The following is a 12,445-nucleotide window of genomic DNA, read 5'->3' as shown; positions in this document are numbered from 1 at the left end:
ATCTCTTGGAGCCTCTCCTCCTGGACTAGTGGACCACCACCGTCACTAGTTACTGGTGAGACCAAAGTGCCCAAATGTTTCGCCGATAACGCGATATTCCCCGGCGGAATTACTCGGCGTGTAACGACGAGATCGGCGCCGCCATCGGAGGTTCGCGGATGGATGGGTATGAGGCCGATGGGCTCCATGATTTCGCAAGGCGAAATGTCAGAAGAGGGGAAGAGTGGTGAAAGAGAGAGACGAAGAACGGGAAGAGAGACTGGGGAAAGGAAAGGCCTGGACGGGAAAGGAAGAGAAGAAACGAAGAAATCTTTGCGTTATCTCGAGCGTGTCACGCGGTGCGGTGTAAAAAAAAAACCTTTCTTCTTTCTCTCTTTTTCCCTTCTCTTCTCGATTCCTTTTTGTCTCTCCCTTCCTTGAAGAGCGGCTATATACTCTCCGCGCTCAATGTAAATTATGCATGAGAGAAAACGTAAAACTTTATGACGAATATATACGACCCGCGTAAAGTGCGTTGCGCAGAAATCCGCGAATCTATTATACGCTTTTTAATTAGGCGCTGCCGAATCTGACGGATGAAATCCGGTATATTCTTAGGGACCCTCTTCGCGCCATTCAGGGAGGAAAGCCTCTTATCGTGGGGAGAAGTTTCGAAAGATGTAAAGTACGGCACGAATCGCATTTATATATCTTCATAATTATGTAACATTATAAGGAAATATACTTTAAAGAAAACATCTAAAGAATATTAGTGATGAAGAAAATTGCTTCGTTGATAATAAGACGTCGCCGTAGTCAGAGAGATTTGAATTTTGTTATTATTTTCTAAATATATTTTTACCTTACTGAAAATCTTAGTACAATATTTTTTTTTCATGGGTGAATATCTTACGTAGCCAAAGGAAGAGAAAAGGGATTGAGAAATTTGATTTTACCATAACTTCACGAGAGCGTGTAAAAGCGTTATCGGCAAGTGGCGCCGCGACGCTTCCGCCGCGATGCCTCCGCACCCCCGATTAGTACCCGTACAACATGGCCAGGTGCAAAACAACGCGTTAAGACGAACGAGGGAAGAAAACCGAGACGGGGTGAGTAGACCGCGAAATGGCCGAGACTATGGGATAGTTACGAGCGTAGGCAAGTGGTACGAGGTTACCTGTCTGTGCGTTGATGAATGGCTCCGGTCACCGCACCCATGTTTTTTGGAAGGTAGGCAACCGGTGATGGTAAAGATATTGTTATTGAAATGAGAAGAACCCGAGCTGTCAATCGATGCCTTTCTGAATGTCGTCGTGTATCATTCATCCATCTCATAATGATTCATGTACTCATTTCATATATTTCCAAATCATAATTAAGATGATAATAAATCTTCAAATCTTTAATGTGACAAGTAAAATTTACACGTTATTACATTCCTCGAACAAGCCCGAAGAGAGAAAATTAATTATGTAATTTCACACATCGTATTGCTGCTGTAAAATAATTTGTATCAAAATTCACGCCCAATAAGTTGATTATTGTGCTTTATACGATAATAAAAAAATTTCAAGTTGAGATAAATAGGAAATTCACCGTTCTAGCTGACGAGAGAAAGAAAATCGAAGAGAGCATAATGTGTAACACGCACCCGAACTGCCAAAATTCGAACAAGCACAACCCTTACGTCGTCATGGTGCAACAACCGTTGCTAGGAAGTGTTTGTACGATAACAGCTAAGGCCGTAGCTACGGTGAACTTGACGAAATATAACTCTCATGTTGAGTTCATCATTTTTTCAATATCATTTTTTCTGAAAATCGATTTTATAAACTTTTCATTTATATATCTATGAACAAATATAATTTCGATGAAAAAAAAAAATTGATTCGAACAATATATAAAAGATTAAAATACTCGGATAGACTTGTAACACTTAATAATTTGCATTGCAAAAATCCGACAATTATCTTCACGTGTCACAAAAGAGCTAGTAATGAAGACATGTTAAGTATGATGTGTTTGTTCATACATTATGCAACACCTATTTTCGTCTCAATAAATTACAGAATCGTTTATTCTATTTGTTAACTGTCACTATATTTTATTACTTTTATTATTCATCTGCGCAATGTGTCTCTCATTGTTTACAATCGGCGGCACGTGCGAGTTATAACTCGTATACGTCGATCTAATAATAAGTTTTAATGAATAATTCATGTTGAAACGGGCAGAAGCCAATAGACGTACCGGGAATCAATAAATACTTTGCGAAGTGCGATGCTATTTCTGTACATAGAAACTTCTTCAGGCAGATGCAATCGTGATTTCGCTCTTCATGCGATGTTATATACTAGTTAAAGGCATAAGAAACGCAATTTTCACAGTCTTCCACTCGATCGAAGTGTATAGGCACTTCTTTCCTCCTTTTTTCCCTTTTTGCTGCCTTATCGCGCGACATGACGGGAATTCGCGACGACAGGAGAATGGGAAGATAAAATGTCGCTTGATGGGGCAGTAGATATCGAAGAAAGACACAACAAGTGTAGAAAAAAGTAGAAGAAGAACACACGCGACAGACATCGTGATGAAACGACATCGGAAGCCGTAAGATTTCATCGCGATAGAAGCATTCCGTGGGAGAAAATCTCTTCGAGATAGGAATATAAGCTTAAAAGAAACTTAAAGCGACACGAAAAATGTCAAGATAATAGAAAAAAATACCAAGGACATTTAACAAAAATATATATAACCATAATAACACAAAATTAAAACAAAGTTGTTAATCCTCTGGATTATGATAATTCTATATGGATTATCGAAATTTTAAAATCCTAAATAGTTTTTATTTATTTTAATTTACGTTTTCCTTCTCGTTTAAAATTTATAGAATTAAAGTAAAAAATTCAAAGAACGTAATATTATGAATTATGTAAACAGGTTTCTCGAAAGTATTAATAACATTAAAAAATTCAGGCTATAAAGAATCGGAAAGCACCTCAGTCGAACTATTAATTTAATTTCTGGTAAATGATGAATTTTCTATGGTTCCCTGGACTTGATGAGAAATTATATTATGCTTTAAAAAAACGAGCGGTCTTAATCTCAGAAGATAGCCGACGTGGAAAATGATGACGCGATCATTTTACTGTAAAAAGAAAAAAGAAAAAAAAACCGAGCGGAAGATTATCTGCCTAGTAAAAGCCAAGAGTAAGCGGCAAGAAGAAGATAACGCGAGAGAGGAGGCAACGGTAACTACTGTGAGACAAGCCATGTCAGCATAATCGGAGGATATTCCCAACTTTCCGCCGCAAACGACGGTATTGGCGCGTTTTAAGAGAAGGATAGCGGCGAGAAGTCCGCCTCACGAATAATATCTGAATATTGAGGCAATGTGCGAGGACTGTCGCGGTCGTAAAGCAGGACTGATATGAATGCGGATAGCTCAATTTTACACGCTTACGCACGCCCGAAGCGAGCTGCCGCTCCTTTCTTTTCCTGTCACCCTTCGCTTGCCCCATCCTCTCGCATCGTCCGTCATGCATCATTCTCATTGGTCGCATCTATCAACTCCCGTTGTGGCGCGTAAAAGGGCGCGAAACTATTCTCGCGGGTGTCGCATCTATTTCTAACTTAACGATTGAATCTTTCGCATCATACGGATATACGAAAAAAAAAAACTTGAGCATCGTCAACGGCAATAACAATTTTATATTAAGAGAGACTGAAAAAACCGTAAAAAATCTCTGCTCTTTTCTTACTAACTTAATATCGATAAATCGTCCATTACTAAATCGTGCTTAACGACGTGTCTTTGATATTTTTTAGCTTGACATCATCAAGAAACGCTGTTATGGAAAGAGTGTAGAATGTCTGATACCGAGGGTGACGCGACGAGCCCGAATGGCTCGGAAAAATCGACGACGCACGATGAAACCGTCTGCGTCGAGACGATGCCGACTCTGCAGAATCACAATGGTGACAAGCCTGAGGAATTCGAGAAGCTGCTTCAATCGATGATAGTCACCCATAGCGCGTCCGAAGAAGAGGAGCAGGCGGAGGAGGAAGATCACACGAACGAAAAAAAGGTCGTAGGTAGGCAGTATGCACAAACTGTGTACGAAAGTTGCGTTTGTTTTGTAATCACAGTATCATAAAGTGTAAGTTTTTATTAAAATCAAGTAAACACAATATTTTTTAAATATTTTGCGTATATAATATTTTCGGAAAGTTAAAGATAGGGTGTTAAAAAATATCGCGCTTAATAGATTTGAGAAATATTTTATGTACGCGTGATATAAATCAATAAGCAAAGCTCACTAATTAATATTGTAGCAATTGCCGAATCTTTTTCTAGACTAGCCGCCACTTGAATTTCATCGAATAAAACATTTTGAAGGACTTCTGGAGAATATCCAATTATTTAATCTATCATAAAAGAAATGCTCTCTACATTTTACAAATAAAAGAAAAAAAAAGAGAAAAGATTTGAAGTTGAAATCTTGTAGCGAATCAATCAGTTTTCACAACAAGCAAACGTGAGAAAGTGTACCATAGATAAAATACGTTCCGTCCCCATCCGCTTTCAAAGTCTCGCTCGCTTCACCGCCGATTTGATACGACGAAGCGGGGATGAGGCTTGCACCGTGAAACTCAGGTAACCTGTTGAGAGACTCTGGAGTGGGCGAAAATGGAGAGCTTGCTGCAGCTTAACTTGGAGAATTTCCCAGACGCTCGCCGGGGGTATTACCAGCGGGAAAGTGGCTGAACAGCGATAGACGGCGCGAAGGAAATGTCTCTGGCCTCGGGGATTAAGTTCCATCCTCCTCCCCGCTCGCCCCTCCGTCCACCCTCCTCGCGAAACGTCTCGCTCTTTTTTTCCTTTCCCCATGGCTTTCATTTTTATTCCACTCTCGTGACGAGAGTCCGCGAGAACGCGGATGTCGACTGAAAGTTCGGCGATCTCGCTGTCCCTCGGTCTCGACTAAATTAGCTATTCTTCCCCGTAATTTCGCGCGTGCCTCGCTTTATTTTCCCGAGCAGCGGCGCTGCATCACGCTGCCACTATAGCTTCGTTTGACGAAACTTCAAACGCTCGCGAGGAAGGAGTCCATTACGTGGGCGAGCAGAAATTCGAGAGACAAAGGGAAGCGACACCGGCCCCGTCCTCTTTAATCGTGGACCACGCGTGAAATCGGCAATTATTTTAATTGCGAGCGGCCGAGGGGTTTTACGCGCTTACGCGTAATCCAATATCCGGGATCGGCAAGCTGTTACTGATTCCGCGACTGCGCCGCGACCTTACGCGAGGCGTCTCGGTGAATTTGGCGAGAACCGAAAACCCGTACGACGCGGGAGAGAAACCGTCTGCGTCCCAAATTAAACTCATAAAACGCCCGCAACGCCCGCGGCCGTTTAAAGGTAGATCCACAAGGGTAGATTAAGATCGTGCCATCTGCGTATACAAAAGGAAAGAATAACGCAGAGACGTCGGCGTATTATAAAACCGGCTCGCCCGTAATCTCTTATCACTTTTAGAAATAATTACAGCGCTGCTATCTCTCTGAAAGAAGGATAATGAGAAAAACTGAGATTTACCTTTTGCAAAAAGAAAATCCCTCGCGAGAATCGAGCGGATCTTTGTACAGAAGAATCAAAGTTTCCAGAGAGAGAGGCTGACGATGATTTCGTTCTTATCGTTCGAAGTTGCGCGTAATGATCGCCGTGGAGCGTCCTTAAACTTGCTGTGAATGCAGCCTGCTGCCTTGCCTCGCTGCAACGACAAACGGTTTGCGGCGCTACATCCTTCCACGCGCGTGGAGACACGCGCGGTCGTGTGCGGGAGCCATGATTAAAATAATAAATTCCAGAGATACGAGTAGAGACATTTTGGCTCGAATTAGTATTGCATCGTGCACGGTGCCGCGCACGACGCGACAACCCGTTCCCTGGGCTGCAAAGGAACGGTGCCTTGAATTATAAATGTCAGAGGCTGAGAACGCGGGAGAATGGTGCCGGCGTATGCCGTGCGAGTAAGACGACCCTGCCCTCCTCCTTTAAGGGGTAGGGGGGAGGGCAAAGGGGTCGAGATTTTATTAGGGTAGCGTTCGTTAGGCGCGTCTCTGGGCAAACTTCCAATTCGATCTCACGGTCCGTTTCATTTCCCGCGGACTGCGGGCATACATTAGACAGCCGAAAGACACAAGCGGAGTAAGAGATTTTTCGACGTTCCCGAATAGTCTTGAACGTCGTCAGCAGAACGTCCATTTGCCTGATTCTATTCTCATCTGTCTCGATCGTTCTGGGGATCGATCGTGTAACTTCACGTGGAACTTATCTCGTTTCATATATAATGCATATTTCTTCTGTCAATGCAATATTGACGCGCGGAAAGGATAATTTTGCTATAAAAATACAGATCTGAAAATAATTATGTTGAACCATTAAAAAGTTTATATTGGACGTCTAAGCTGGTTATCAGAATGTTGAAATTTCTTGCAGCAGTATCATCATGTTTGAACGTCTTCCGTAATTATTTTGATAGTTCCATGTAAAATTATTTTCTGATCTGTATCTATTTAAATTTGTAGATACTACACAGAAAAAAAAATTTGAATCAAATTGACAATCTTTGTTTCATATATAAGCAAGAATATAAAATCTTCATGAAAATCTCCTTCAATCTCACATGAAGAGGAAAATTTTCTTCATGTAAGCAAATTATGTCTGTTTAAGATTATAAATTCTTTCAAGATTTTATATTCTTGCTTATATAGGAAACAATGAATTGTTGATTTGATACTAATTTTTTTTCTGTACACAATAAAATTTGTCTTCTCCGTGCAAGAATTCTTATTGCGTTGACAGAAGAAAAATTATACATGTATGGAATGTGAAAAGTTTCACGTAAAATTGCACGATGGATATTATGTAATAATATGTAATTACATTATTTAAAAAAATGTTATTAAAAATTATAAATCAGGAACACGTTCCTGCGTATTCATTATATCTTAGGGTGCTCAAATGTATAATAAAATGGAGAAACATTTCGCGTATACGCGAGGTCGTGTCGTTATGCGAATAACATCGCGCGAATCTCGGTATCTTCTTTATTCATGCATTTTGCATGCGCTGTATGTCTTCCTCCGTTGGGTATCAAATCTCGACGTAGCTTCGTTGGCGCGAATAAAATGTGTTTCCCGAGGCTTTCACGCCTCCCTTCTCTACCAGCTCTTCCGTTTGAGAGAATTGGCACGTATAGAACGCAGCACCGATTCCGGATTATCATAATGCCGGCTGTCAAGCTTGTATGATTCGAGCCTCTTCTCGCGAGCGCTTGACACATCCCTCACCCTTCCATCTGACGCGCTTTAAGCCGTCCTCTCGCCTCCCGAGAAGCGAGAAGTCGCCGGATCAAACGAATTCGCCCAATGCCCTGCGCAACATCTTTCTCTTCTTGAAGATTACGAATTTACAGGCCCTCGAACTTTTATTCGTTAAACCCTTTCACTTGTTCAACCGTTTTTTTTTATAAAATTGTGAGAACAAGATGTTTGTTACATTTTCTTTTATATTTGTCTCGCTACAATTTGCTACCGTTTCCACGAAACGGAGAATCGACAGCTTACAATCGATGCAAAGTGCCGTTAGCAACGAAACGATTTCTCACGAGATCGCGCAGAACGTCGAGTTCGTGTCTCTCCCAATATTTCCGGCGCGCGCGTACCGTCAGGATCCCATTTTTCGCGAAGTGAACCCACTGTCGGCTCGCGCGCAAAGTAAAATTGGAAAATGCACGCGGTGGGCGAGAAATATTTCATTTTTCCTCGCAAGGAGGGTAAACCGCGGAAGTTTCAAAAGCGGGCGGCGGGCGCTCGTCGTATCGTCGTATCGTTGCAGCCGCGCGCGATATGTGGTAGACGCGCGTGTGAAAAATGACATCAAGTTCAAAAGCTCCCTAAATAAGAAATCGCTTTCGCGGCGGCACGCGGTCGCATTATTCATTCGTCCGAGAACTCTTAAAGTGAAATGCCCGAGTCGGCCCGCGGGATTCCCGATCATCAATTTCAACGTCGTGCCAGACAAAAACGTGAAACACCCCCCACGGCGACGGCGATAACGACGACGGCGAAGAGTAGTAAGCGACGCCGTCGCCGGATGATCTGTTTCGCGAGGACGTGCGATAATCCGTGGCGGCCGGTTTGTTAGAGCGACGGAAATCGCGCGGGGAATGACGAATGGCTGGCAAGACAAATTTCCCCGAAGGGTAGATAACGTCGGGAGTCGTTTCTTTACCGCGCGCAAATTGTTTTACGTCGAAAGACGATTTCGAAAATCTACATTTGCCTCGCCCTAAAGAAAAAAAGAAGAAAATAAAGGAATAGAGCGAAAAAAGAGACGAATTCTAAAGAAGCAATTAAATCACTCTTGAATAAGAACATTACGTGACGTTACATTAATTCGAATTTTCCCGAACTCGCCACCCTCTTTGTGCGCAAATCTCTTGATTGCGAGTGGTACGGGGCACCGCGCGCTGGTACAAAGAGTTTATGAGGAGGCCTCCGAACGCTGTTACAGCGCATTTACCGTCTTTGTTCCGGATGCTGGTTCGTGCTGCTCCAATTTTCGCGACCACCCAGCGAGGACGAATTTTTTTCTCGCGCGCACTCCCTTTCCGTCGGCGCGGCGGCGGTGGCGGCGGGGCGGAAGCGTACGAGCGGAGCGCGCGAGCGGAGGATAAAAAGGTGGTAAGGGGGTTGGAGTAATTTGATATGGTGGGCCAGAGTACGAAAGAGAGAGGCGGGGGGGGGGATGTACTCGCCCTCTTTTTTCCTAATTTGAAGAAGGGCGAGTATCCGCGAAATGAAAAGCGCCCGGGCCCTTTGTAGATACGCGCGTACGCGCCCTCCGTCCCGTACCCTCGTGTTCGTGCACGTGCGTGTGCTAGGATTAAAGCGATGAAAGAGAAACTCTCTCTCTCTCTTCACCCCCATACAGCGCGAGCGGCGTGCTCGATCGGGCGCAGCCAAAGCCATTTTTATTAATACGCTCATTTTGCTAAACGTTATAGCTAAACTCGTTCAAATCTGAGTTGCAGCACATTTCGTGTCTTTTTAATACAAATTTAATCTAATGTTTGTAAAATTCACAACTCGTTGAATTACTCGAGAAGCAAGAGAAATTCAATGAGTGCAAGTTCAAGAGGCGCTTGGAACAATTTAAAAGTGACGTGGAAAATTTTTTATCTATCTTGCGCTTTTCGAAAATGCGGAAAACATTTTTATAGTAAGTAAAAAAAAATTAAGAAAAAAACTAAAGTCGCGAATTGATAAAGGAAAAAGCTGCGCTGCAGAAGAAGTGCTTAATTAAGTACGCACGTGTGAGAGTACGGTGTAAAAATTATTTTTTTCTCCAACATGCAGATTTTACGACCGATCGATCGGGATATTTAAGCCTAAACATTCCTTTCTTTGTACGCGAAAATGGTGCACGGCACAGAGTGACATTCCGAACGATCCTATTTCGCATTAAGTAGAACTTTCCGTGACGTGCGTTTTAGATTCATGATATTGATTAAAATTTATATTCACGTTCGTGGGAGAAGATGGGACTAATTTTGTGAAGCGATTCATAAAACGTAGCTTTAGTCTTCTCGTCACTGTCACTTCCACTTCAACACTTTCATAGAAAATTTTCTTTGCGGACATATAAACTTCAATCGAAGCTATCTGGTTTACAATAGAGTAAAAATTTCACGTTATGACATCGTAATTTGAACTCTATGATATTTTATAACAAATATATGAAGAGTAAGCCTCGGATAAATTTTCAATATAAAAAAAAAACTTTCTAATAAAATCGTGTCCGACGCAAAAGACTTCGGCCGAACGCACGGCGAGCAAGGAAAGTGCTAACTTCATTTTACAACGTGCTAATATTCGCGAACGTATTAAGTAACTTACAAAAGTAGCGAAGATCCTTCGTAGTTGCGAGGCCGCGGGTAGAAGGAGCCGAAATGTAACGGTCACGCTAGCGGCCGGAAGACTCAGGGGCTGCGCGAGCCTGAAGAAACTTCGCAGGAGGAATGAGATCGTACCTGCCGCTACACAGAAAGCGAACATCGCGTGCAATGTCAGTTGTTTTCAGCATATTACGTGCGTCCCGCGACAATAGGCGGCCAACGAGCGAGCGGGGCTCCAATTCGAGAGACACGAGCGTCCAATGCCAGACTGCTTTTCGCTGGTTCAGTCCGTACCTGGTTTCCTGACCCGCTTGCACGACAGCCGTTTAACGAGCATGATACATCGCGTCAGCGAAATTTCGCATTTACGATCGCTCGTCCCCGTGAACCCTTAAGAAGCGTCGCTCGAGTCTTCGACGCGGAATCGTTCGGTCATTCGTTCTTCGACTTTCGCGTGACCGGGAGATTGCCATTAGCCCACTGTGCCTACAAATTTGATCGACGTATACAACTCCCTTTATTGTAATTGTAAATTTAACAGGAGCAGATAGGCATACATTTACTTGCCTTTAAGCAAATGTTATTAGTTCAAAAAGAGAAATTACACTGAAATTTCTAATAGAAGAAAATATACGAATGTCTTCTGATACTGTGATTAGAAATGACTACTCCGGAAGCACCACCCGACTTTCGACTCGAATACATCGGTGGTTTCGTGCAGAAGAGTTTGAAATTAAAGCCTGAAAAATGGGGAAGGTTATTACTGACAGAGGAATATCGGAACGTGGTGTTGGATTTTTTGGACAAATCACTACCAGCCGCCCTTTTTGTTGTTTTAACGCCGAATGCACAATTAGTGGCATCGTCCAGTTTTCCCATACCATGCCAGAGAACAAAGGGTGAGTTTTTCATGCTTGCAATTTGTTGTATTGAGATTAAATAATCAGAAATATATATTGTAATAATAATTAATGATTGCTAAGAATTTTTCATGCCGCTTTAATAGAATTTATTTTTCGTAAATATAAGCATTTGTATGTATATAATATATTATAAAGAGAATTTATGTCTCATTGCGTGCACACAGGAGTTTACGCAGTCAAGGTAAAGCAAGTGCCACTACCAAAAGACAAGGAAGAATGTTCGGCCATGTTAATCGTGGGAGATTTATCCCATCGGATTGTCGACCAATTAGCTACTTTAGTGGATAATATCATTGCGCCCCTCCTCACTAAACCGGAAAATCACAAGGACCTGCCGGAAATAGCGATTCATGATATATGTAAGCACGTGCACGCTCTCCGTGGCACGCTGTATCAGGTAATTAAGTCTTTTGAAAATTCTGCCTTTTTAAATGAACTCTTTATAAAACAAAACAAAAAAGTGTGCTTAAACGCACAGGTAAAAGGTCAGGTAAATGGACGGACAGTACTACCGATGCCAGCGGGTCTCGAAAAGGTGGCGGAAGTCGAGAGATTAGTTTCCACAGAGGGACCGCAAGCGGTTGATTTGTATCTAAAAAGTGCTATAGAAGGTGTGGTGATAAAGTGGGCTTACTTAGTGAATGACGTGGTCACTCATGAATCCAGCGTCGCGTTTGAAAACGGACAGAATCCGACGCCCAACGTCGAGCTAGAGTACTGGTCTACCAGATTGGCGAATTTGAGGTATTGATTAATGAATGATATTTTTCACGCGATATTTTGATAAGACAGTCAAATGCACGTTTTTTTTTTAAATTTTTTACAGTATGTAAAAATGTCCATTATCGCACGCATTTTTTTGCAGATACATTTACGATCAACTGCAAGAGGATCGCGTGAAGAAAATGGCGATAATTCTCGAAAAAACTGACAGCGCGTACTTTCCCTGCTTTCGTACGTTATTCGACAACGTTGTCTCCTCGTTGGCCGAAGCGAAGGACATATCGTTGTACTTGACGCCTCTGGCGAAGTGCTTCAAGTCCGTAGAAGAGATCGACTTCGCCGAAGCTAAGCCGCTGATGGCAACTCTGATACATTCGCTTGGATTAGCGTGGGCGAAGTGCAAGAGTTATCAAAGCTCTAGCAAACTCATCATCATACTTCGACAGATATGTAACTTATTGATACAGGAGGCATGCCGCTTTCTCGATCCGACTTCCATATTTCAAAGTGATGTTGACGAGGCTCTCCAGCGCGTAAAAATATCGAGAGGTAATGACTGGTTAATCCGTTGTAATTAAATCTTTTAATAACAAATTGTTGAAACTATCAAGATGGTAGAATCATTACTTTTTATTATTATGGTTATTAATTGAACTCTTGCATGTCGAAGTCGAAACGTGATTATCAATCTGTTAATAAGTACTGAAATCTTCAAGTGTCAGATTTTATTAGGACATATCGTTGATTAAATATAAATGTTTTGAATGACTGTGTCTTGTATAATATTCCAAATAAAATTACAATTCTAATGTATAACGTATCACGTACACACATTCTAATCTGTTTTCGTGAATTT

The 12,445-nt window shown here is 42.2% G+C and overlaps 1 protein-coding gene across 1 annotated transcript in view; it reads left to right on the top strand.

Annotated features, from left to right (window-relative positions):
- Positions 1-925: 925 nt before the first annotated feature.
- The window catches only part of LOC105200284 (dynein beta chain, ciliary), a 29,402-nt gene continuing 17,882 nt past the window's right edge, over positions 926-12,445 (top strand). The window contains 6 exon segments of the mRNA XM_039455165.1: positions 926-1,209; positions 3,808-4,074; positions 10,603-10,842; positions 11,031-11,263; positions 11,345-11,610; positions 11,732-12,138. Coding sequence (XP_039311099.1) covers positions 3,849-4,074; positions 10,603-10,842; positions 11,031-11,263; positions 11,345-11,610; positions 11,732-12,138 — 1,372 coding nt within the window. The 5' untranslated portion in view covers positions 926-1,209; positions 3,808-3,848.

This window comes from Solenopsis invicta, chromosome 11, assembly GCF_016802725.1.
Source record: "Solenopsis invicta isolate M01_SB chromosome 11, UNIL_Sinv_3.0, whole genome shotgun sequence".
Taxonomy (NCBI): Eukaryota; Metazoa; Arthropoda; class Insecta; order Hymenoptera; family Formicidae; genus Solenopsis; species Solenopsis invicta.
Note: the sequence above shows the minus strand (reverse complement) of the source record. Positions and strands in the feature narration are given on the sequence as shown.